The 27666-nt window shown below is 37.5% G+C and overlaps 1 protein-coding gene and 1 long non-coding RNA gene across 8 annotated transcripts in view; one reads left to right on the top strand and one right to left on the bottom strand.

The window, feature by feature from the left end:
* The window catches only part of Sbf2 (SET binding factor 2), a 349435-nt gene that overhangs the window by 64667 nt on the left and 257102 nt on the right, over positions 1-27666 (top strand). For all 7 annotated transcript variants that reach the window (XM_076550122.1, XM_076550109.1, XM_076550106.1 and 4 more), the window contains one exon: positions 2477-2559. In XM_076550122.1, coding sequence (XP_076406237.1) covers positions 2477-2559 — 83 coding nt within the window. Of the gene's footprint in view, positions 1-2476; positions 2560-27666 lie in introns of those variants that run through there.
* Positions 318-27624, bottom strand: LOC143268306 (uncharacterized). The gene is made up of 2 exons (XR_013044100.1): positions 27485-27624; positions 318-533 (listed from the first exon to the last, which is right to left on the bottom strand). It is a non-coding gene; the product is annotated as an uncharacterized LOC143268306 (long non-coding RNA).

Here is a 27666-nt window from a genome sequence, read left to right as displayed (position 1 = left end):
GACGGTTGGTTACATCTACAATCAGTGAGTACCAAATATATTTTTTATGGAGCAGAATATTAATTTCTCAACCTAGTTAATCTCTACTCATTGTTCAGTTCATCTTTCTCATAGCCACTAGCATCTCCACACCTTAGTTTTTGGTAGCTATAGAGAGTTTTTGGTACCTTTAAGGTCATCTGTTAAAGCTAGAATTGCTACTTTGCCAAGGGTTGAGGGCTATTCAGTGTATCTTGTGATACTTGGTAATCTTTGTGGCTGGCCTGCATATCCCCACAGTTCTACCAGGACCCAAATGAAAGAGGTTTACATAAACGTAAGAGAAGGAAAACAGTCTGACTGAGGCTGTATTATGTCACTTTTTCTAAGTTTGTTTTGGGTAGTTTGTCTAGTATGCATTCATAATCTTTTCATAGAAGACCATCTCTAACACTCTTGTCTTCTTGAGCTCTTCTCTGCTTCCTTTAAAGGATATGCAGACTCCTTTGATCATCATAGTTCTTGAATTTTTGCATAGGATGGGAGAATAGGAGCTGGGAAGGAAAACACAAAGGCCTAGATAAATGGCAGCTTCCTCCCCATTCCATTCTATCTGGGTACAGTATTCATCTGCTAAGCACTACTTCACTCCTGGAGTGGTTAGTCTTCTCTTGAGGAATTTTTCCCTTTCTCTTTCTTGTCATCCTGACTCATTTAATAGGTAGTCCAAGTAGGAGGTACTTCTGCATTTACTTTAATTGACATGACCTACTTCTTTTGTGGATATAAAATAGAAATCTGTCAAACAGTCTTAAAAAATGTCATCTCAATTTTTCCAACACAATCAGTGCTACCATAGAGTGGTTATCGCAACTGAAATACAAACTTGGGAAGTCAGTTTAAACTTTGAGAATAACTCACAAAATCAAACAGAAATAAAAAAATATTTGTTTACCTTTTATAGGTACCTTATTAAATTCCTCAAAATCTGTCAGTAACAGCAATTTTCATATTTGCTATTTGAAAAACAAATCTTTATTGCTCTTTCTCTTTATTGAGGTGGGGTAAGTTTCCTTGTGTAGCTCTGGTTGGCCTTGAACTTGTAATCTTCCTGCCTCGGCTTCAGAAATGCTGTGATTACAGGCGGTTACTGCTACACCTGGCTACTTTGTACATTTTGTTTAGAATAAAAGATCATTTTCCCATTTTGATTTATATTTCCTAACCAAATTTCTGTCTTTAAATAATAACAAGTCTTACTAGTCATAAATCACATTTTAATGTGCATTTATAAATGTGTCAGCATTTCAAACTAAGCCATCATGTTATTGAAACACTATATATTACGAAATCAGTAAGTAATACGTTCCTTCTGGAGAGGTTTCAAAAGTCATACTCGACCAAGGAGAAACTTTTCTCTTTCAAATTGGACATATTAAAACAAATTAGTATTAATTAACCACCTAATTAATTAGCTTTGAAATGCTGGGTATTGAATCAGAACTATAGCAAAAAGTAGGGTTTAGGGATAGGGCTCAGTGAGATAGTACTTGACTAGCATGTGGGAAGCAACCAGGTTCAGTTACCCAGGACTTGGAGGAGAGGATGTAAAAATCAGCTTAGATCTAATATGTATTTTATATTTCCAGTTGTCTTACAGATTATATCCCTAAAGTTCAATTTTAAGTTGATCCAGTCTTTGATATCACAGGCTAGTTTTATAACAACTGATGTATAGTATAGATCTGTGGTTTTCAGTCCTGGCATATCAATATCTGGAAACATTCCATTCTTGGTTGTAATAACTTCCGTGGGAAGATGGTAAGTGCTGTGTTCCAGTGAGTTGACACTGAGGATGCTGATAAAAATATCACAATGCTCAAGTACCAATCCACTCACTGGTAATAAGAATTACCCAGCCCAGGATGTCAGTAGTATTGATACTGAGAACTTTCCTAAATGATGGTAAGGTCTTTTTTTTTTTTTTTTTTTTTTGGTTTTTCGAGACAGGGTTTCTCTGTGTAGCTTTGCGCCTTTCCTGGGACTCACTTGGTAGCCCAGGCTGGCCTCGAACTCACAGAGATCCGCCTGGCTCTGCCTCCCGAGTGCTGGGATTAAAGGCGTGCGCCACCACCGCCTGGCTAAGGTCTTAAAAATGAACACATAAAAGTACTTTCAACCTCTACTTGAAATTTGGTGCTAACAGTACCATTTCATTTATCAGTTAAAATTACTTTCTTTATTGGCACATGGATGGTTGTCACTACCATGATATGGTAAATGCCTAGATTTCAGGGTCCTTCAACTTTGCTTAACTTTTCATGTGTCAGTGAATCTCTGTCCATGCTAGGGTAGGGATTGTCTGCTATTTCAGAAAACTTAAGAAATGTTTACTCTATCAATTTATTCAAATCTTCTTTTGGAAATAAATAGTATAATGAATATTCATTTTGGTTTTTAGTGTCTTATAAGTGATTCATTTTGATTTTATCAACAGGACCAGAAGGTCTGGGGAAAATAATTCAGAGATTCCCACAGCAGGACTGGGATGACACGCCTTTCCCTCAGGGAATTGAATTGGTAAGTTGGTGGCATTTATCCTGATGTCCTCTTTTATAAAAAGTGCTACATATTTTAGCCTGTACATAGTACTTTTCCTATTTAATAAATTTATTGTATACTATTGTTAGAAATAATTGATTATATGAATTATGGAATGTCTATTATGCTATTCTTTTTCCCTATTTAGAGTTCTTGCAAGCATTACAGATGAATGAATGATCTTTATGCATCCAGAAACAGAAGAATTCCTCTGATTCTTTAAAACAAAAAGTTGTGTTACAGAGATTCATGAGCCACCATCTGGGTGCTGGGATCAAACCTAGGTCTTTTGCGAGAGCAGGTAGTGCTCTGAGTATCTCTCCAGACCCTGAAGTGTTTCTTTTCTGATTAGCATGGTTCAGAAATATCCATTAGGAACAAAATATGTTGAAATTTTTGAGTTTTCTTATCCTAGCTGATGACTCTCAACTTCACTGAGTGCTTAGTTTTGCTTCCTATAGTCCAGCCCAATGTAAAGTATTACGGTTTTGTAGATGGATAGAAAAGGTGAATCTTAGATTTTGGCTTTGAAAATGAGAACAGAAGGTGAGGATCCAAGGAAAAGGACTTTTTGGAGAGCTTCTTGCATTCCTTTCTCTTCTCTCCCACATGCCTCCACAAGATAGTAATTGGTCTTACTATTTGAATAACCAGGCATTTGTACTGTAAATGTTTTAAAACTGTTTCAGCATCCTTTTTAGTAGTGACCGAAAGGGGAAATTCTGGGGTCTTGATAGAATTTTCTGTGAGTTTCTGCCTTTGTTCACATGAAAATATAGATTTTAGAAATAGCTGTAGTTTTGCAGTATGAGTGATGAATCCCTTTACAAGTTTCTAGAACAACATATAATATGGTAGGCTAAAGAGAGTGTGGCTTGGGGTAGTGATTTTGCTAGGACCAAGAAAGGATATTCTTTATATTTTATAAATCAATGGGACAGATGATCTGTGATACCTGTGGTACTTTTTTCTAGCAGCAAGGAAGAAACAAACTTATTTTACTATTTAGCAAGTGGATTTTTTTCTTTGTATGACAGATAGTACTATGTTCAAGTGTCAGTACAATGACAAGGTAGGGTTGCATACTGTTAATTTAGTGGAATGGTGGTACCATAGGTAAACAGAACTTAGTTTTCTATATGACTTCTTGTCTGATTCTTAGCAAAGCATTTCAAAACGTTGGAAACTAGTTAATACTTTAGGAATATTTAACATATTGCATGTGCATGCCTCAGTGCTCATGTAGAGGTCAGAGGGCAGCTTTTCAGAAGTCAGTTCTCTCCTTCTTCTCCCTTGATTTGGTCTTGTTTCTTGTAGCTGCTGCACTGCATACTCCAAGCTTTTTGGCTCTTGAGCTTCTTGCCAATTTTCCTATCTCAGCCTCCATCTCACAGTCATGTGCTGTGATTGTAAATGTGTACCACGGCATCTGGCTTTTTATCTAGGTTCTAGGGATCAAACTAAGATCTTCAGGCTTATGTGGCAAGCACTTTTACCCACTGAGCCATCTCCACAGTCCCACAGTTTTTTTATTCTTTAAAAATTTTCCATACTTAATAGAAACTTTGATTTATTAGTGCCAGTACTTTGTCACTTATAAAGTAATTTTAACTTATAAATATTGAAGCTCATTTTAAAAACTGAATAAATTACTATTAATTTTTGATGTTTTAAACTGTTGTCTTATGCTATCTATCCTTGCATAAGTTAGGTATACGATTTTGTATATGAACAACAGTAACTTGGATACCCGATACACTGTGTGATTGTAATTCTAATAGTATCAAAAAGAAAGATGTCAAAGTTGGGCGGTGGTGGTGCACGCATTTAAGCCTAGCACTCAGGAGACAGAGGCAAGTGGATCTCTGTGAGTTTGAGGCCCTCCTGTGCTATAGAATGAGTTCTAGGAAAGGCGCAAAGCTACACAGAGAAGCCCTGTCTCAAAAAACAAAAACTAACAAACAAACAAAGACAGAAAGAAAAGAAAAAGAAAAAGATGTCAAAAGTGACCTGCTCAGTTTCTAAGGAGTTTGATATGATAGTCTCTTTCCTGGTGATACACATGAAAAACACTTCATGCCATTTCTAAGGCAGAATAACTTGGAGCATATAACATTAAGGTTACTATCTAATAGTTATAAATAATTGGAGGAACTCATGAAAACTAGATGATTGGTGGTAGTGTATTAATTTACAAATAAGTAAGCTGAGGCTTAGGAAGTTTATATAATTTCAGTGAAGTCTAACAGGTAGGATGCAGCAAAGCTAGTATTCAGTTCCAGTCTTTTGTTTATTAGTTTCAGTCAAGATATGGTGTTCTGGAGGTGACTTTTTTTTTTTGAGACAGGCTTTCTTTGTGTAACAGTCCTGGCTGTTACTGGAACTTGCTCTGTAGACCAGGCTGGCCTTGAACCTACAGAGATCCATCTGCCTCCCAAGTGCTGAAATTAAAGAAGTGCACCACCACTGTACAGTTGGAAGTGACATTTTAAAACTATGGTCATATTTGTTCTCTAGTGGAAATACAGACTCGGAAAGATAACTACTCAAGAAGAAAAAGAGGTTTATTTAGCTCATGGCTTTGGATTTTTTTGTTGTTGTTTTCGAGGCAGGGTTTCTCTGTGTAGCTTTGCGCCTTTCCTGGAACTCACTTGGTAGCCCAGGCTGGCCTCGAACTCAGAGATCTGCCTGGCTCTGCCTCCCGAGTGCTGGGATTAAAGGCGTGCACCACCACCGCCCGGCTCATGGCTTTGGAAATTTAAAGTCGGAACAGAACACACAGCTCCTGTAGTGTGGGGTGCTATGGTAGGAGTACATACAGGAGCAAGCAATAGGTACAGAGTGAGTGGTGCGAGGTCCTCTGTTTTTATAACAACTCTCTCATAAGAACTACCAGGGGATCCTATGAGAAATATCTCTTTCCTCCAGTGACCTTTATAAAGAGTTTCTGTCCTACTTCTTAAAAGTTTTACCACTACCTTCCAGACCAGGTCTTATTCATAGTGAATCCTTGGGGGGAAGCCAAATTGTATCCAAAACATATCTCATGCTATTGGATAGAGACCAACTTTACTTATCTTATTTGAGGACAAATATGGGATCAAAAAAACATATATTTAAATTGATTTTTGTTGCTACCACTACCTCTCAGGCAACACATACATGGTGTACTTAAATTCTAAATGAAGGATCACATGTTTAACCTGAACACTAAACTTTATAATTTGCAGAGAAGGGTTTTACACATTTACTCACTAAAAATTAAATCTCAGATGTAGAGAATGCTGAATTCTTTTTGTTTTTACATAAAGGATTTGCCTTCTTCTGTTTAGAGATGATGAACTTTAATTTGGATAGATTTAAAAATAAAAATATGAAAATAAGCTAAACCAAACATAATAACTGCTTTTCCAGTTCTGGGATATTTTTGTCTTTTCTTGTGCTTTTTAGGTATGCACAAAGCCACAGACAGTCATATAAATAAAATTGAAAGTTAATTTTAGCAACTGTATTTCAAAGAACATTAGAGAATTGTTTTTCAGGGGCATTCTATGGCTAACAATCTACTTAGAATTATAGGAACAAATATTTTTATTGGCTAGGTCTTGCACATAAGGAGAATAGCATTGTTTGGCACTAGCTCCTTTTTAAGATGCCTTGTCTCTGAAGTTGATCTTTTTGTGCTGTAATTCAGAAAACTCACTGTAATAGTCACAGAAAGCTTTTAAGGCATTTGTAGTGGATCTCATTTTCTTTGAGGATTAAATTAAAGTGTTTGAAAAAAATTGGGGCTTGAAAAGTAAGCAATCAAATTTTCTAAATTTGAACTTGTAAAGAAATTATCTCAGTAATTTAAATTATCTGCCAGTGATTTGATTGTCTAATATAAATTTGGTGTTCAATAAGTTTGCATTGAAGAAAAGAGAAATAGAAATCCATATTCAATATTCTGAAGATATAACATAGGAGAAGTAGACAAGTTGATGCCCCTTTGGGGCAGAGGAGCAAGTTACAAATACCATCTAAATATCTGAATATTAAATGTTGTTGGCCAGGGAACCGAATGAAGAAAGAATATAAGCAGATTTAAATTTTCTCTTCTTATTCTGAAGAAATATGCATGAGAAATATGCATGACAAGAGAATGAGAACTTAATATATCCCAGAATTAGAGTTTACTAAGATTTGCAGTTATGACTTCCTTGTCAAAGAAGATGTAGTGCAGTAAGGTAAACATATATAAGTTCTTACATGTAGGTATAAAGAGCTAGCTATGTAAGTCATTATTTAGAATAAAAATTGGATAATATGACCAACAAAGAGGTTTGAGAAATACAGGAAACAGCTTTAAAGAATTACAAAATATAGTCTAGTTGCATCTAAACCATGTGTGTTAAGGGTGGATGCTAGGTGATAAATGTAGTATTAAATGTAATACAGTTTTTTTTTTTTATGTGAAATCCATGTGGAAGGATACTTGATTCTCTTAGAGTCAAGGTACAGACACAGGAATTTTGCTATAAAGTGGGAAGACATGGCTTTAAAACATAATAATAAGTATAAAATGAATTTTAAAAGTTTACTTTTATTATTATTATTATTATTATTATTATTATTTGTGTCTGTGTCTGTGTGTCTGTGTATGACTATGTATACATGAGAACAGATGCCCTTGGAAGCCAGAGATGTCAGATCTCCTGAAGCTAGAGTTATAGGCAATTGTGCTAGGAACTGAACTTGAGTCCTTTGAAAGAGCGCTTTTTTTTTTTTAAATGTGAAATATTGTTAAAAGCTGAATATGACATTTTATTTCTCTTCCTTCTCTGTCTACCTACATTCACATACATAAATGTAGATATGTGACACATGTATGTTATATTTGTAGGACAATGAGGGAGACGTTGATTGGTAATGCACCTCACATATTTTTTGCCCAGGTTTTGTCAGCACTAACTCTTTTTTTTTTTTTTTTTTTGTGGTCTGATTGTTCTTTATTTTATATCTAGAATCCACCAATGAGTGAGTACATATCATAACTGTCTTTCTGGGTTTGGGTTACCTCACTCAGGATGATTTTTTTCTAGTTCCATCCATTTGCCTGCAAATTTCATGCTTTCATTGTTTTTCTCTGCTGAGTAGTACTCCATTGTGTATATGTACCACATTTTTTTCATCCATTCTTCCATTGATGGGCATCTAGGTTGTTTCCAGGTTCTGGCTATTACAAATAGTGCTGCTATGAACATAGCTGAGCATGTATCTTTATGGTATGAATCAGCATTCCTTGGGTATATGCCCAAGAGTGGGATGGCTGGGTCTTGAGGTAGTTCGATTCCTAATTTTCTGAGAAACTGCCATACTGATTTCCACAGTGGTTGTACAAGTTTACATTCCCACCAACAGTGGAGGAGTGTTCCCTTTGCTCCACATCCTCTCCAACATTGGTTGTCATTGGTGTTTTTGATCGTAGCCATTCTGAGAGGTGTAAGGTGGTATCTCAGAGTCGTTTTGATTTCCATTTCTCTGATGATTAAGGATGTTGAGCATTTCTTTAAATGTCTTTCAGCCATTTGTAGTTCTTGTTTTGTGAATTCTCTGTTTAGCTCTTTAGCCCATTTTTTTAATTGGACTGTTCAGTGCTTTGATGTCTAGTTTCTTGAGTTCTTTATATATTGTGGAGATCAATCCTCTGTCAGATGTGGGGTTGGTGAAGATCTTTTCCCAATCTGTTGGCTGTCTTTTTGTCTTATTGACTGTGTCTTTTGCCACGCAAAAGCTTCTCAGTTTCGAGAGGTCCCATTTATTAATGGTTGTGCTCAGGGTCTGTGCTGTCGGTGTTTTATTTAGGAAATGGTCTCCGGTGCCAATGCGTTCAAGAGTGCTTCCTATTTTCTTTTCTATTAAGTTTAGTGTAACTGGATTTATGTTTAGGTCTTTGATCCACTTGGACTTGAGTTTTGTGCATGGTGACAGATATGGATCTATTAGTAATCTTTTACATATTGACATCCAGTTATGCCAGCACCATTTGTTGAAGATACTTTCTTTGTTCCATTGTATAGTTTTGGCTCCTTTGTCAAAAACCAGGTGTTCATATGTGCATGGATTAATGTCAGGGTCTTCAATTCGATTCCATTGGTCCGTATGTCGGTTTTTATACCAGTACCAAGCTGTTTTTATTACTATAGCTCTATAGTAGAGTTTGAGGTCCGGGATGGTGATGCCTCCAAGGGTTGCTTTATCGTATAGGATTCTTTTAGCTATCCTGGGTCTTTTGTTTTTCCATATAAAGTTGAGTATTTTTCTTTCCAAGTCTGTGAAGAATTGTGTTGGGATTTTGATGGGGATTGCATTGAATCTGTAGATTGCTTTTGGTAAGATTGCCATTTTTACTATGTTAATCCTACCTATCCATGAGCATGGGAGATCCTTCCATTTTCTGATATCTTCTTCAATTTCTTTCTTTAGAGATTTAAAGTTCTTATCAAAAAGGTCTTTCACTTGTTTAGTTAGTGTTATCCCAAGGTATTTTATATTATTTGTGGCTATTGTAAAGGGTGATGTTTCTCTGACTTCTTTCTCAGCCCTTTTATCATTTGTGTATAGGAGGGCTACTGATTTTTTTTGAGTTGATCTTGTATCCTGCCACTTTACTGAAGGAGTTTATCAGCTGTAGAAGTTCCCTGGTAGAGTTTTTGGGGTCACTTATGTATACTATCATATCATCTGCAAATAGTGAAAGTTTGACTTCTTCCTTGCCAATTTGTATCCCTTTGATCTCCTTTTGTTGTCTTATTGCTCTAGCTAGAACTTCTAGTACTATATTGAATAAATATGGGGAGAGTGGACAGCCTTGTCTTGTTCCTGAATTTAGTGGTATCGCTTTGAGTTTCTCTCCATTTAATTTGATGTTTTCTGTTGGCTTGCTATAAATTGCTTTTATTATGTTTAGAAATGTTCCTTGTATTCCTAATCTTTCTAAGACCTTTATCATGAAGGGGTGTTGGATTTTGTCAAAGGCTTTTTCAGCATCTAAGGAGATGATCATGTGGTTTTTTTCTTTCAGTTTGTTTATATGGTGTATTACATTGACTGATTTCCGTATGTTGAACCATCCTTGCATCCCTGGGATGAATCCTACTTGGTCGTGATGGCTGATTGTTTTGATGTATTCTTGGATTCGATTTGCCAATATTTTGTTGAGTATTTTTGCATCAATGTTCATGAGGGAGATTGGTCTGTAGTTCTCTTTCTTTGTTGCATCTTTTTGTGGTTTGGGTATCAGGGTAATTGTAGCCTCATAAAAAGAGTTTGGTAGTGTTCCTTCTGTTTCTATTGTGTGGAACACTTTGAAGAGGATTGGTATTAGTTCTTCTTTGAAAGTCTGGTAGAATTCTGCACTGAAACCATCTGGTCCTGGGCTTTTTTTGGTTGGGAGACTTTTGATGACTGTTTCTATTTCTTTAGGGGTTATTGGTCTATTTAAATGGTTTATCTGGTCTTGATTTAATTTTGGTATGTGGTATTTATCCAGAAAATTGTCCATTTCTTCCTGGTTTTCCATTTTTGTTGAGTACAGGTTTTTGAAGTATGATCTGATGATTCTCTGGATTTCCTCATTGTCTGTTGTTATGCCTCCCTTTTCATTTCTGATTTTGTGAATTTGGGTGCTCTCTCTTTGCCTTTTGGTTAATTTGGCTAGTGGTTTGTCTATCTTGTTGATTTTTTCAAAGAACCAACTCTTTGTTTCATTGATTTTTTTGTATTGTTCTCTTGTTTTCTATTTCGTTGATTTCAGCCCTCAATTTGATTATTTCCTGGCGTCTATTTCTCCTGGGTGAGTTTGTTTCTTTTTGTTCTAGAGCTTTCAGTTGTGCTGTTAATTCATTGGTTTGGGATTGCTCCATCTTCTTTATGTGTGCATTTAGAGCTATGAATTTTCCTCTTAGCACTGCTTTCATAGTGTCCCATAAGTTTGGGTATGTTGTACTTTTATTTTCATTGAATTCTAGGAACTCTTTAATTTCTGTTTTTATTTTTTTCTTGACCCATTGATGTTTCAGGTGGGCATTATTCAGTTTCCATGAGCTTGTGGGTTTTTTATAATTTTTGTTGTTATTGAGTTCTAACTTTAAGGCATGGTGGTCTGATAAGATACAGGAGGTTATTCCAATTTTTTTGTATCTGTTGAGATTTGTTTTGTGTCCAAGCATGTGGTCAATTTTTGAGAAGGTTCCATGGGGTGCTGAGAAGAAGGTATATTCTTTTGTGTTAGGATGGAATATTCTGTAGATATCTATTAGGTCCATTTGAGTCATAACATCTGTTAGGTCCTTTATTTCTTTGTTAAGTTTCAGTCTGGTAGATCTATCTTTTGGTGAGAGTGGTGTGTTAAAATCTCCCACTACTAATGTGTGGGGTTTGATGTGCGTTTTAAACTTTAGTAGTGTTTCTTTTATGAATGTAGGTGCTTTTGTATTTGGAGCATAGATGTTTAGAATCGAGACTTCATCTTGGTGGATTTTTCCCGTGATGAATATGTAATGTCCATCCTGGTCTCTTTTGATTGATTTTAGTTTGAAGTTTATTTTATTAGATATTAGGATAGCTACACCAGCTTGTTTCTTAGGTCCATTTGCTTGGAAAACCTTTTCCCAGCCCTTTACTCGGAGGTAGTGTCTGTCTTTGGAGTTAAGGTGTGTTTCTTGTATGCAGCATATGGATGGGTCCTGTTTTCTTATCCATTCTGTTAGCCTGTGTCTTTTTATAGGTGAGTTGAGACCATTGATATTGATGGATATTAATGACCAGTGATTGTTGATTCCTGTTATTTTTTTGGTTGTGTTGTGTTGTCCTTCTGTGGTGTATGTTGGGGTAGGATTATCTATTGCTTGATTTTTCATGGATGTGTTTAACTTCTTTGGGTTGAATTTTCCCTTCTAGTGCTTTCTGTAGGGCTGGGTTTGTGGACAGGTATTGATTAAATCTGGTTTTATCCTGGAATATTTTGTTTACTCCGCCTATGGTGATTGAGAGTTTTGCTGGGTATAATAGTTTGGGTTGGCATCCGTGGTCTCTTAGTGTCTGCATGTGGTTTGTCCATGATCTTCTAGCTTTCATAGTCTCTATTGAGTAGTCTGGTGTTATTCTGATGGGTTTGCCTTTATATGTTACTTGGTCCTTTTCCTTTGCGGCTCTTAATATTTTTTCTTTATTCTGTGTGTTTAGTGTTTTGATTATTATGTGGCGAGGGGACTTTTTTTTTGGATCCAGCCTATTCGGTGTTCTGTAAGCTTCTTGTATCTTCATAGGTATTTCTTTCTTTAGGTTAGGAAAGTTTTCTTCTATGATTTTGTTGAATATATTTTCTGTGCCTTTGAGTTGGTATTCTTCTCCTTCTTCTATCCCTATTATTCTTAGGTTTGGTCTTTTCATGGTGTCCCAAATTTCCTGGACGTTTTGTGTTACGACTTTTTTGTCTTTAGTGTTTTCTTTGACTGACGAATCTATTTTCTCTATCGTGTCTTCAGCATCAGAGATTCTCTGTTCCATCTCTTGCAATCGGTTGGTTATGCTTGTTTCTGTAGTTCTTGTTCGTTTAGTCAGGATTTCTATTTCCAGCATTCCCTCAGCATGTGTTTTCTTTATTGTCTCAAATTCATTTTTCAGATCTTGGAATGTTTCTTTCATCTGTTTAATTGCTTTTTCTTGGCTTGATTTGATTTCTTCCCATTTTTTGTTCGTTTTTTCTTCCATTTCTTTAAGGGAGTTTTTTATTTCCTCTTTAATGGAGTTTTTCATTTCCTCTTTAAGGGAAGTTTTTATTTCCTCTTTAAGGGAGTTTTTTATTTCCTCTTTAAGGAAAGTTTTTATTTCCTCATTGAGGGAATGTTTTATTTCTTCTTTAAGGGCCTCTATCATCTTCTTAAAGTCATTTTTAGGGTTTATTTCTTCTGTTTCTTCTGTCATGGTATGTTTAGGTCTTGCTGGTGTAGAATCACTAGGTTCTGATGTTGCCATATAGGTCTTTATGTTGTTGCCTGTATTTTTGCACTGGCGTCTACTCATCTCTTTCTCTGTGCGGTGCAGGTGGTGTCTGTGTCTGAGAGTGCCTCTCTTGTTCTAATTTTTAGTCTTGGTTTAGTAGGGGTTCTTGGTTAAATTGGTGCTATTGGGCTATTTCTTCAGGGGCAGCTGATTTCGATCGGTGAATTATATACTTATGATTCTGGTGATCTGGTTTGGTGTCTGAGTAGCGCCTTCTTCTGTGTTCCCAGGTCACGTTTTGTTCATTTGTCAATTCCTCAGCTGATCTTGTTTCTTCAGACTTTAAACTGTAGGCATCTGAATCCTCTCCCAGATGGGTTTCAGCTGAGCAGGGTAGTCTCACCAACACCTCCAAGTTGTTGGGTTTCACGGGATCAGCAGCTGGGCCCTGGGTTGTCCTCAGACGGAGTGTTCAGATTCGTTCTGGTTCTGACCCACGGAGATAGCTTCTTCCCCAGATGTTGGGGTTAGGGGCGTCCCTGTTCCAAGCTGCGTCTGCTTGTCTCCGTCCCTGGGCCTGTCTACCTCTGCGGTCCGCCGCCGGGCCTGTATGTCCCTGTCAGCTGCCGCTGGGTCTGTCTGCCTCTGGGGGCTGCCACCCGGCCTGAATGTCTCTGCTGGCTGCAGCTGGGCCTGAATGTCCCTGTCGGCCGCTGCCGCCGGGCCCGTTTACCTCAGCTGGGCCCGTCTACCTCTGTGGGCCGCCGCTGGGCCTGAATGTCTCTGCCGGCTGCCGCCGGGTCCGAATTTCCCTGTCGGCTGCCGCTGCTGGGCCCGTCTACCTCCACGGGCCGCTGCCACAGGCCTACCTGCGTCTGCTTGTCTTCACCGCCGGGCCTGTCTACCTCTGTGGGCCGCCGCTGGGCCTGAATGTCTCTGCCGGCTACCGCCGGGCCTGAATGTCCCTGTCGAAAGAGCGCTTTTAACAACTGAGCCACCTTTCAAGCCCTCATGGCTACTATTAAAACAATAGAAAATGCCAGGCAATGGTGGCTCATGTCTTTAATCCAGCATTTGGGAGGAAGAGGCAGGTAGTTCTCTGTGAGTTTGAAGCCAGCCTGGTCTACAGAGCTGGTTCCAGGACAGCTAAAGCTACACAAACCCTGTCTCAAACCCACCCACCCTCAAAAAAATTCCCAGAAAATAAGAAATGTCAGCTTAGGAAATTGAAATCCTTGTGCACTGTTGGTGGGAATGTAAGATGATGCCAATGCTATGGAAAACAGTTTAGCAGTTCTTCAGTAAAGTAAAATTACTCTGTGGCCCAGCAGTTTCATTTCTAGGTATATTCAAAAGAACTGAAAGCAAGGAAATCAAGTTTCAGGTATTTTACTCGCATGTCCATAGCAGTGTTGTTCACAATAGCCAAAAAGTGAAAGGGACTTAAGTGCCAGAGGCAGATGGATAAATGAACATTTAGTAGTACATTCAATGGAATATTATTCAGTTCCAAAATGGAGGAAATTTTGATTAAAAACATCAGTTGACCTTGAAAACATTATGCAGTGGGATCAAGAGTGAGCCACTAAAAGACAAATACTCTGATTTCATTTACAGGTGGCATTTAGAGTAGCCAAATTTATACAATCAGAAAGTAAACTGGTTTCCAGTAGGTAGGAAAAGGTAAAAAAAGGTAAATTGTTTGCAGTTACAGATTTTCATCTTGGCAAGATTGAAAAGAGTTCTGGAATTGTTTGCCCAATAATGTAGGTGCACCTACCACTACTAAACTATAAATGTGAAAATGGCTCAGAAGTTGGTTTTATGTTACCTGTCTTACTAGCTGTTTTTAAAAAATGTATTCTTGCGGGCCGCAGAAATATATCATAAGAACTCAGCTGGTTATGGCAAAGTCACTACCTGGAGGGATCATGGAATTCCTCCAGAGGAAGCCAAATCCCAAGGAGTTTTTGGTGTTACTTGGCTTGTTATATATCAGCTGTATTCTGTTATGAAAATCATGTGTGCCTTCGTAGCTTTCCCAATTGACTTTTCCCTAAGAAGGACTAACAGTGTAGACTGAGCACTCTCTGGACATACACATTCCAGGTAATTTGGAGAACAGCCTCAGGGAAAGGCTTTCTCTGGAATCAGATATCTCCCTTGGCCACTTTCAAGGACTACAGGAAACACCACCCAGGTGGGCGCCCATTGTTAGTCTCAGGTGGACTAACAATGATAACAACCCACAGGCGAGTCTCCTGACTTAAGGTAAATTCCACAAGGGGACACCGCCTAGGTCAGGTAGACATTAAGTAATAGCTTTACACAATTTAGCTCAGACCCCTCCTTTCTTACAGCCTTACTAACTTTATAGACTTCTAACTACCTACCTAACCACTTCTAGGAATTTTTAGATAACCTTCTGTGCTAACAGCTATGCTCAGCCAGAACTCCCAGTTCAAGTCTCCCTGTAATTATTCTTATCACCCCTCCATTTGACCCTGGAAGCCTGGCTTTGCACTGCTAAGGAAATACTGCTTGTAAGTGTATATATATCAGAACTCCCAGGGCAAGAGGGGAAGAGAAGAGAGAAGAGAATGGAAGAACGAGATGGGTAAGAACTTGAGAGGAACAAGCTGAGATGGGGAAGAACTAGATTGAAGAGCTAAAAGAGAGGACTAGAGGAACGAGATGGAAGATGAGGAAGAGCCAGATGGGGAAGAACAAGATGAGGAAGAGCCAGATGAGAGAGAAGGAGACGGGAGAGGAGATGATATGGGAAGGAACAAGATGGATGAGAACCTAGAAGGGGCAGAACTATATGAAGGAATTAAGATAGAACATAGAGGGGACAGTAGATAAATATAGAGAAATCAGGCAAGAAAGGAGCTAGACATGAGAACAGAACTGAAGCTGTGTATAAAGGATGTTATGCCAGAGGAATTAAAGCGAATGGATCAAAGAACTCTGAGTGCGTAGACTGATTTACCGACCCTAAAGATTCTCTGCTGGTTGATAGAGCCTTCTGCGGACCCTGGGAGGGGACTATCGAGGGGCTGGACCCCCATAGTCCTCGTTAATGTATGATGTGGAGTTTTATGTATAGACCTAAGATAATGTCAAACACAGTATAAGGAATTGAAGACATAAGTCTTTAGACAGTATATAGCTTTCTTAGGGTTTCTGTTGCTGTCTCTGAAGAGACACCATGACCATGGCAACTCTTATAAAGGAAAACATTTAATTGGGGCTGGCTTACAGTTCAGAAGTTTAGTCTATTATCATCATGGCAGGAAGTATGGTGGCGTGCATACAGATGTGCTGGGGAAGGGGCTGGGAGTTCTACATCATGTTCCCACAGGCAGCAGGAAGAGACCAAGATCCACTAGGCCTAACTTGAGCTCCTGAGACCTCAAAGCCCACCCCCAGTGACACACTTCCTCCAACAAGGTCACACTCCAACAAGGCTACACCTTCTAATAATACCACTCCCTGTAAGCCTATGGGGGGGGCATTTTTTTTTCCACACCATAACAATAACAAATGGTCAAACAGTTTGTAAAGGAGAGAACAAAACTGTTTATACTACCTTGTTTCAAGATACATTGTAAAGGTTCATAATCAGCAGGGTGTGGTATTGGCTTAAGGATAGACATGTGTTAATAGATCAGGGAACAGTATAAATAGATTTCAACAGAGATTCCAGGAGTAATGTGGTTGTAGAAGAGACAGCACAGATAAATGCTAGTACAACTGGTTGTCCATCTGAACAATTAATCTTGATCTGTTTTTATACTTATAGAGAAATCAATTTAAATTCTGTCATAGACCCAGGGTAAAAGCCAAAGGTATAACCTTAAAAACAAAACTATAAACATCTTTGTGACCATTCAAAAGTTAGGTCAGGATTTTTAAAGTAGAACACCTAAAACACAACAATGATAATTCTTTGTGGTATTTGAAAACTCTTGAAAAATATTATATACAATATGGTGATTAATCAGATAAGATGAAACCTTATTTTGTTTTGTAAGTTTCTCATGGTCCTGTAAATTCTCTGGAGGCTGCTTGAATTTTCTTTATTTTGCCATGAGAAGGAGGGCATCAGAAGCAAAAGGGGACACAGAACACTTTATTAGCAGCTCACTAAGAACGCGGAGCTGAGTTTTCTAAGGAGCTAACATCATCTGCCTGATACCAGACCTTCTGCAAGTTGGAATTTTGGGTGTATCACTGCTGTAGATGTTGGCAACTTAGTTGTTAAAAACATATGTGAAATACTTTGTAATATGAAAGAAGGCACTCTGGCAGTTTATATATCTGTTATACTGTGTTCATATATAGACATCGTTTGCTTACAAGAGGCACTGGCTGTTCAGAGAGAGTATGGATTCTTTAGTTCATACACACTATTTCCAAAGGTATCTACCTAGTGATATTTTTATACTACTTAGTCCCCCAGCTCCCCTTTATTCTTTGTCTAGCAAAGGTCTTTGGTAATCCAGACATACTGTTCACTATATATATTTCCTTTTTTGTTGGGGTTTGTATTGCTATTTGAAGATTAATATGCAACATTTTTAGTTATGGATATTGAAGTTTATAGTTATTTGCTTATAAGGTGGACTGACTTAAGTACTAAGAATGACTTAGAAATGTGTTGATTTAAGAAAAAGAAGTATTTGGTGGCCTCTAGTGGTGGCACTTAAGTGTCTGTGAAAAGTCACTGATATCAATATACAGCTTTCTTAGGGAGGAGCACTAAAGTGGCAGAATAAACACATAACTACATTTATTGGAACAAATTTTTGTTTTTGAGAACTTAAAATTTATGAGTCAATTACAAATTTACCAGTGTTGTGGCTCTATTTGTTACAATGATCATTAATTAATGATCATTACTGGAATCATTAATTAATGATCATTACTGGAATCCTTTTCAAGAAAAGGCTTGGCATTTCTCTTATTCTCTCTCTCTCCCTTATTTTCTTCCCATTTTTCCATAAGATTTTGCTTTGTGTTCTAGACTGGCTTTTAACTTGAAATCTTCCTGCTTCAGCTTGCTCAGTGGTGGGATTGCAGGCATGCACTAGCCTGCTGGGCTTCACATGCATCTTAATCGGGAAGTATTTCTATGTAGATTGTACTTCATGTTTAGTATTTATTACATTGCATTTTGATGATGGGGTTAATTTCTGATACCTTAAATATATTGCAAGCCATAAAGAGGTATAATATCTTATATATTAATCATAAAAATGATCAGTCCTTAGTAGAGTTTACACCCTTAAATGGCTAATTATGACTAGTTTAAAGATATTCTAAGTTAGTCTAAGAATATCTGGAATCTGAGCCATATTTGGTAATTTAGATATAATCATGTCAAAAATTGAGAAAATAAAGTCAATGTAAAGTCAGTGTTTGGAAAGCTAAGGAGAACATAGACACCTTTAGGACAGTTAATAATGTGAAATTAATTTCTATTCTTCCTAAAAATTAGCCATTGAAATCTAGAGAGACTTATTAATAGCTTGTCCTGTGCCACATAGCTATTTGTTAGTTGCTAAGATAATAAAACTGTGATCTTTTGACTCTGTTAAAACTAAAATATTCAAGCAAGTTGGTGGTGACCCTTGCCTTTAATCCCAACAGGAGGCAGAGGCAGGTGGATTTCTGTGAGTTCCATGGCAGGCAAGTCTACACAAAGAAACCCTGTCTTGAAAAACCAAAACCCAACCTAACAAACAAAAACCCCAACTAAACAAACAAACAAACAAAACCCCCAAATCCCAACAAAACCCTAAAATATCCTGTGTGGGCTCAGATGTTGCACAGTAGTGGCACATTTACCCAGCATGCAGATATTGCTGAGGTTGATATGTGTGTGTGTGGTGGGGGGGGCACTCATTGTACTAGATAGAACAAGCTGACTTTTCAATTATTTTTGCTAAAAATAGGACTAATCTTAGATTCTAATTAGGAAGGGTTAATTAAGTAGCATTAGAAAGACAGTAGTAGGGGCTGGGGAAATGGCTCAGTGATTAAGATCACTGGCCACTGGCTGCTCTTCCAGAGAACCTGAGTTTGGTTCCCAGTACCACATGGTGGCTCACAGCTGCTGTAACTTCAGTTTCAGAGCATCTGACACCTTCTTCTGGCATCTGTGGGCACCAGATATGCACATGATGCACAGACATGCATGTAGACAATACACTCATACATATAACAACTTAATAAAAAAGTCAAAAAACAATAGGAAAACATTTTATTATTGAAATTTGAAGACTGATGATGTATTCACAGAGTTGGTGGCTCTTACTTTTATTTTACTATTAATATTACCCCCCTCCCCCAAGATAGACCTCACTTACAAGAAACATCCATGGAGTTTATGGACTGGGGAATTATAGCACCAACAAGACTCTAATGAAAAAAGTTAGATTTTTACAATTGAGGTTATAACTGAATGAAAGATATCATTAAGGGGTAGTAAGACGTTAGTATCGTCTCCGGTTTAGAGCTATGTACTTAGTTTAGAATGAGAAATAACCTGTCAAGAAAACCTGAGTGAGAAATGCTATTTGTTTTCAGTCAAGTGCAGTTTTCATTATTTTGCTGGACATTGAATTTCACTGGACAGTGCTGGCTTTTCTACATGTTTCTGAACTCTGATAAACAAAATGAGGTAAAAATCTGGGTTCTTAAAGTCTTTATGTATTTTTTAATTAAACATTTTATATACAATATATTTTGGTTATATTTTCCCTTCCCCTAGCTCCTCCCAGATTCTACCCACCTTCCTTCTCACCTAACTTTATGTTCTCTCTCTTTCAAAAAAAAAAAAAACACACAGAAATGAGAATCTAAACAAAAACCCAGTAAGACGCCCCCCCCCAAAAAAGCCAAAATAAAGCAAAAAACCCACAAAAAAAAAAACAAAAACAAAAACAAAAAAAAAACCATGGAGTTTGTTTTGTGTTGGCCAGTACTCCTGGGCATTGGACCTGCACTGGAGTGTGGTTGATAGACCCAGTGACACACTGTTGGAAAAAACTAATTTTCCCTTTGCCAGCAGGCATCAATTGCAAATAGCTTCTTGGTTAGGGGTGGGACTTATTTTGTTTTGTTTTTTTGATCCATGAATGTAGGTCTCTGATATTTGCTGTGTAAACGTTTACATTTGTTAGATTTTCTTGTTGGATTGTTTCCTTTAAGGGGTAGTTGCCCTCATGATCTCATCTGACTAGTTTTGGTTTGAAGTCCACTCTGTCAGATACAAGAATAGCTTATACTTGCTTGTTTATGGCTTCCATTTGCTTGGTAAGTTGGTTTTCATCTGCCAACACTAATTTTTTTTTTTTGGCGTCTTTGGTAGCTTATGCGTTTCTTGAAGACAATAAATAGTTGGTCTTATTTCTTCAAAAAACTTTTTTTTATTCTTTGGAAATTTTATATAGTATATTTTGACATTTACACCAAATCTTTCCCTTAACTCCTCTCAGATCTATCCCACTTTCTATCTGCCCAAACTTGGTATACTTTGAAAACATTAATAACCCATTTACTCCAATTTGTGCTGTCTATATATTTCTGGATATGTGGCCTCCAATGGAGTATAGTTAACTTACCAGGAACTATGTATACCCTTAAAGAAAACTAATTCTCCTTCTTCCAGAAGCCATCATCTGTTTGGAGCTTCTCAGGGACAGAGGCCCATGAACCCCTCCCCACTCAATGCTAGAATGTTGACTGAATTGATCTTGTCCAGGTTTCATGTAGGCAACCACAGCTGCTGTGAGTCCATGAGTGCAACAGCCCTGTCATGTCCAGAAGACACTGTTTCTCTCTGTTTCCCTCAACCTCTGGCTCTTGCAGTTTTTCTTCCTCCTCTCATCCCCTGAGCCTTGAGGATATGGTGTGATATAGATATCCCATTTGTGGTTGAGTACTCCATAGTCACTTGTTCTCTGTATTTTTACTAGTTGTGAATTTTTGTGTTAACTACCATCTACTACCCAAAGAAACTTATCTGATGAAGCTCAAGAGTTGCACTAATCCATTGGTAGAGACATAATGTCTTTAGAGGGCATTTTAATACTTTGTCCATTTAGCAGAATAATAGGTAGTAGATTTAACCTTGAGTCCTGTGAGATATTTCAGCTGTGGATGGGTTCTTGGCCAGGTTTATAGTATTGAACAAGTGTTTCCTCCTGTGGATTCAGCCTTAAATACAGTGTTATGATTATTCCTCTCTTAGTTAGAGTTTCTATTTCTGTAAAGAGACACCATGACCATGGCAATTCTTATAAAGGAAAAACATTTAATTAGGTGGCTTAAATTTTCAGAGGTTTAGTCCATCATCATCATGGTGCAACATGGTAGCATACAGGCAGACATGGTGCTGGAGAAGGAGCTGAGAGTACTACATCTTGACCCGCAGGCAACAGGAAGTGGTCTGAGTGTCACACTGAGCAAAACCTGGCAAAGGAAATCTCAAAGCTCACGCCCACAGTGGCATACGTCCTCCAGTAAGGCCACACCTACTCCAACAAAGCCACACCTAATAGTGCCACTCCCAATGAGCTTATTGGGGCTAGTTATCTTTAAACTACCACATACCTGTAACATTCATGCCACTATTGGATCTATAGGCATATCTTGTCAGGCTAGTCATTATTGCAGTTCACAGTTGGGAAAACTGGTTGATGTTTCTTTTCTTTTAACTAAAAGAACAAAAACTCTGACTGTAAGTTATGATGTAGCCACTTATTTTTGATAGATATTTCTCTGAAGGTCCTTTCTATAATAGTGTGTACCCAGCCCTGAGGGAAAGAAAAAACAAAAATGAAACAGATGTGTCAGGGCTGGGGAGATGGATCAGCAGTTAAGAGCATCGTGTGCTCTTCCAGAGGACCTGGGTTCAATTCCCAGTGCATACATGTTGGTTCATAGCTATCTGTAACTCCAATTCCATGGGATCTGATACTCTTTTTTGGCTCTCTGTGGTTCCAGGCATGTGTATATGCAAGGGAAACACCCATACATATAAAAACAAGAAAGTAATAATAGCAACTTAAAAAATAACAGATGTGCTGTGCCCTTGTTGATTTGTTCTAGTAGTGCTTTTAAAGTGGCAGAGAGTTGTTCAGTTTTGTAGTCAAACTCACTGCCCTTCAAGGGTCTTTGGATTATCACAAATTTTTTAACATTACCTATGCTAAAGTCCAGTTGTTGTTGATGTGCTTAAAAGTACTATGAGATCTTTTTCCAAATGCTGATTTGCAAAGTTAATATTAAACTATGTATTAATATCTTCTATCTAGTACATGTAATGTGTGTGTGTGGGGGGAGGGACACGTGTGGAAGTAGGAGGTCAGTCTTTGGGAGTTAGTTCCTTCCACCTTGGTTTGAGGCAGGCTCTTGTTTGTATTGTGCTGGGTACTCCAGGCTATTAGACTCATGAGCATCCAGGCAATTTTCCTGCCTCTGCCTACAATTTTGCTGTAGGAGTGCTGACATGACACATGTGTACTACTGCATATGACTTTTTTTTTTTTTTTTTAAATCCAATGTGGGTTCCAGGCATCTAACTCAGGTTATCAAGCCTTTAAAGCAAGTGTTTTTACCTACTGACACATCTCTCTGTTCCTATAATAAATATTTATTACCAAGAACTGCAGGTCCTGAATATTTGTATGTACCACTGGATTTTCTGAAACTTAACACAAGGCAGAGTATAGAATATTAACATTCCCATTAAGTATGTGTGTGGTGGTTTGAATGAGAATGGCCGCCATAGGCTTATATATTTGGATGTTTGCTCCCCAGTTGGTGGAACTATTTGGGAAGATGTCTTAGTGTTTCTATTGCTATGATGAAACACCATAACTAAAGCAATTTGGGGAGGAAAGGGTTTATTAGGTTTACATATCTTGAATCATAGTCTACTGAAGGAAGCCCAGGCTGGAACTCAAACTGGGTTGAAGCTGGAGAAAAGAGTTGATGCAAGGCCATGGAGAGGCTGCTTACTGGCTTGATCAGCCTGCATCCTTCAGCACCCAGGACCACCAGCCCAGGGATGGCACCACCTACGATGGGCTGGGCCCTCCACATCAATCACTAATTTAAAAAATGCCCTGCAGGCTTGTTTATAGCCTGATCTTAAGAAAGCAATTTCTCAATTGAGGTTCCCTCCTCTAAGACGACTCCAGACCCTCTACTACTGTTGAAGATTCTATAATCTCTATATTGTTTCTCTTGTTAATACCTTTGTTTCTTTTCATACATTTTTTCTCTTCTTACTCAGATGTTCTGTTTTAAAGTTCTTAGACTGTTTCAGTTGATCCAGCTGAGTTTTGCATTTTCATTTTATTCATTGTATTCTTGAATTCTAAAATTTTCCAGGGGTGAGAGGCAGTCTCATCAGGAATCTCAATGTAGTTTGGATTTGCATTTTTCCCACTGGCTAAGGATGTTGAACATTTTTTCTGGACTTATTGGTTATCTGTACTATTTCTTTTAAGCTTGTCTGATCATTCAGTCATTTGCCCATTTGTTGATTGGATTACTTGTTCTTTAAGTTCTTTATTAAGAATAGCTGACAAGGTGTCCTCCCATTCTGTTGTCTCTTCACTCTTGTAACAGTGGATCATAGACTTAAATGAGAATCTAAAAGTATACTTTATTTTTTCTCTTTTCTCTATGTGCTTTATGTATCTTTTCAAAGAATGCTTATTTTTACTGATTTTCTCTGTTGCTTTCATATAATCATTTTTCTTGACTTCTAATCTTTGTTTTCCTGCTTATGATTATGTAGAGTTAATTTGTTCTCATTTTCCAGCTTTTTTTAGGGTTGAAGCTAGAGTAATTTAATTATCTTGAGACCTTTATTCATTTATAATAAAGATATCTAGATAATACAAGCTAATCTTCAAGTACAGTTTTAATTCTATCTTTCAAGCTTTAGTAAGTTGTTTTCATTTTATTCCACTAAAATGTTTATAAATCTGCAGTTTGAATTATCTTTTTCTCCCGTGTATTATTTACAATTGTATTTCAAGGCTCTTAAAACTTCTGTAGAACCCTTTCTTTCATGAGTTTTTAAGTTAATTTCATTGCGATTAGATAATGCAGTGTGTGATCTGAATTGTTTGCTTCTTTGCTGTGTTGATGGAGATGAGTTAAAAATTTTTTGAACCTCTTCCTTGTAGCTCAGATTATGGTCTATCTTGGGCTCTGTTGTGTTTATTTTGCTGACTATAACTTTTGTTTGATCTTTTGTTTTTGTTTTTCTGGTTAGCTTTATTTTGTCTCCCTTAGGTAGAATTTATTTATTTATTTATTTTGGTTTTTTGGGACAGGGTTTCTCTGTGAGCACTGGCCATCCTGGAACTCACTCTGTAGACCAGGCTGGCCTTAAACTCACAGAGATCTGTCTGCCTCTGCTTCCCAAGTGCTGAGATTAAAGGTGTGCACCACCAATACTTGACAAATTTATTATTTTTAATACATTTCAATTAAAATAATATCACTTTTTCTTTTCCTTTTCTCTTTACCTCTAACCTCTCTGATAACATCCTACCCCTAACTCGAATTGATAGCCTCTTTTTCTTTGGTTATTATTGTTACACATATACACACAAATATATAAAATACATAAAAATACAATTTGCTGAGTTTCTTTTTGTTATTTATGTTTATGGTTTTAGAGCTAACCACTTTGTATTGGATAACCAACGAGGGGGCTTATCCCAGGTAGAGGATAATTCACCCTCTCTGTTCAGCCATTAACTGTTCTTTCTCAAAGGGTAGGACCCAGTGAGATTTTTTTTCCCCTTCTGCAGTAGTATATCTGTTGATATTGCCATTATTCAGATCTTGTTTATGCAGCCATTTTTCAGAGAGGAAGTCTCATAGTAGACTTCCTTGTATTCTGGATTTTACACATACACACATATGACATACATTCACACACACACACACACACACACACACACACACACACACACACACACACACAGTCTCTCCATGACATCTTTTAGTCATTTTCGGAGAGAAAGTCCATAGTAGACTTCCTGGTATTCTGAATTTTACACATACACACATATGACATACATTCACACACACACGCACGCACGCACGCACGCACGCACGCACGCACGCACGCACGCACAGTCTCTCCATGACATCTTTTAGTTTAGCATTGCTTCCCTTTCACTGATACCAGACATGTTATTCCTAAACCAGTCAGATTCCACCACCTGTCGCCTTTCCCTAAAGCTCAAATGAAATTCCCTTCTTTGCAAAATTCATTCTTTATCATGGCAACAAAGTCTGTCATACTGAGGTCCAAGTTCTCTTTCTCAGAAACACCAGCTTGTGCTATCTGAACAGTCTGTTTTCTACCATGGAGAACTTGGATTTTTTTTTCCCCCCTAGAATGTATTATAGATTTTCTGACTTCGGTCTCCCATGAAACAAATTCCTTTCTGTTGTAATTTCTATGTGTCCCTTTCATGAAGAACAAATAAACAAACAAAACCACATTGGCCAATTTCTCATATCTGTGGAACTTTCTTCATTCCCTCACTAGATTCTACTTCACTGTCCATTATTGTATTTCTTCTTTTTGGCTTTGGTATCATTCTTGTCACAGTATGTTTTTCTGCTAAGTCATTTTATTACACAATAGACACCATTCCTTCATTTCTCGGTTGTGAGAAATTAAGGCAATATATTTTCTAATTAATAAATTTAGCATCTATAATCCAGCAATAAAGCACATGGATAAAGCAAAAGGTTCTAAAATGATCAAAATTTTAATTTATGTTTCATTATTTAATTTTTCATGTTTTAGGTTACATGTTAACACCCCCCACACACACACCCACACACGCGCGCGCGCACACACACACAAAGCATGCATGTAGAAGTTAGAACAACTTGTAGAAATTTCTTCTCTCCTTTCACTATGTGGGTCCCTGAGGTTGAACTCAGGATATCAGGCCTAGTGGCACAGTGCCTTTACCCACAGAGCTATCTTGCTGATAAATATATCCTTAAGTTATATTTTAGATCGAAATACATTTAGGATTATAGATTGTATACAGCATTATGGATCATTCTTACCAATAGAACAGAATACCTAGCTCAGTTTTTGCTAAATTTGAAGAGTTAATCATGGACTGAATTTGGCCTGGCTATAAAAATAACAAAGTGTAGAAAAGACACTGAAAATAGCTTGAGTGATTTTATAAAATTATGTGCTCTTAATGAAAATGATATGTAATAGTCAATTAGTATTGATTAGTTGAAATGAAATTTTGATCAGAAAGCATGTAGATAGTGACAGTAATGAGCCTCACTATGAAGAGGAGTTCAGATTTTCTCTAAAGTTGGAAGTTTCTTCTGTGATATACACAGCTGTCTTGTTCGTGATTTTATTTTTAAAAGTCCAGGTTAAATTAAGCAGTAAATGCATATCAGTAATCATATTTCTTTTAAACAACCTAAAAACTCATTATAGCAAAATTATGTACATTTATGCTTTTTGATGAAAACGTGAAAGGTATTTATAATTTTGTTTTGTTCTCTGCTTTGCCTGCCTTGTTGATTAGCACTTCCCTGTTGTGTACTGTGTATAACAATGTTTGGATACAACCTTACTGTTTGCAAAAATATTTTTGGGATGTGGTAGTCCTTTGACTTTTTTTTTTTTTTTCAACATAGGGTTTCTCTGTGTAGTCCTGGCTGTCCTATAACTCTCTCTGTATACCAGGCTGGGCGAACTCACAGAGATCCACCTGCCTCTGCCTCCTGAGTGCTGGAATTAAAGATGTGCACGACCACCGTCCAGCTCCTTTGACTTTTATTAACCTTTTGAGGAAGGGAATTCTAGTCAAAGATATCAATGCATATATGGAATCTTGTGGTCTTTCTACCTGATCAACAGAAAAGAAGGTTCCAAAGAAAGGGTGACTAAGTGAGCAGAGTAGTTCAGGGGTGTTTATATATGCTGAGCCTTTGCATAGCTAGGTGATTTGTGCCATATTACAGGCATTTAAGAGCACACACAGATATCTTCAGATTCCTTTAGGTCCTTGAAAGTTAGGACAATGTATTTAAGAATGTAAGGTTGGTAACAGTGTTTTCCTCTAAGGGAAATAAATGTCACCCTTTTGCATGGAGAGTTGGGAGGAACCCTTTAGTTATGTAGGAGTCTTACAAGAAATGCTGACTGGTGTTTCTGTAATGATTTCACCCCAATTCCAGGAGGTTTAGGTCATGTGTGATCATTAGATAATTGCTCTAGTTCTGCCTTTGCCCTTACTTGGCCATATAACCTCCCATTTCATGCCTGTTCTTGTTTCTATTTGGCAGTTGACCTTTTCACACAGACTTAGGGAAGGGGAGATTCCCCAACCCCCCCCCCCCCCACACACACACACAACAACGAAGTGCCTTTATCTCATGTTTGCCCACACTTTAGGAAAACCTTTTAAAGACTTCTTTGAGTGCGTGGTTTTACTTAGGTGCACAGCAGGGCATTTATTTTAAGGAAGAGCTAAAACAGATGATCATTTGTTTCTAGGTGGAGCATTTACAGCTGAACATCTCAAAAACTAGCATTTTTCCCATTCAGTAAAATAGACTGAAAGATTAATATAAAGAAAATATATTGAAAATCATTGTAAATATGTTTAAAATATAAAGAAAATATATTAAAATGTAAATATAAAAATTAATATATTTAAGACAAATTCTTTGACACATTTAAAATATTTCAGTCAAACTTAAGTGTTAAATTTACATTTTAGGTACCACTTCTTCCATTAATTTTCCCTCCCTATATAAATAATTTTTAAGGGTATTGAACCCAAGGAACTTACTGCTTATTTCTTAGACTGGGTCTTACCATGTTACTCAGGCTGGTTTCAAGTTCCTGGACTCAAGTGGTCAGCCTTCTGAGTGCTGGGACTATAGGCATGTGAATCTGAGGTTTATTTTGAGTTATGGCTTTGAGGCTGAAAAGTCCAAGTTCAGGTTGCCATGGCTGCTGAGGATTTTGGACTGCATCATAGTCTTGGAGATAGCAGG

This window comes from Peromyscus maniculatus, chromosome 1 (assembly GCF_049852395.1).
Source record: "Peromyscus maniculatus bairdii isolate BWxNUB_F1_BW_parent chromosome 1, HU_Pman_BW_mat_3.1, whole genome shotgun sequence".
NCBI classification, from domain to species: domain Eukaryota; kingdom Metazoa; phylum Chordata; class Mammalia; order Rodentia; family Cricetidae; genus Peromyscus; species Peromyscus maniculatus.
Note: the sequence above shows the minus strand (reverse complement) of the source record. Positions and strands in the feature narration are given on the sequence as shown.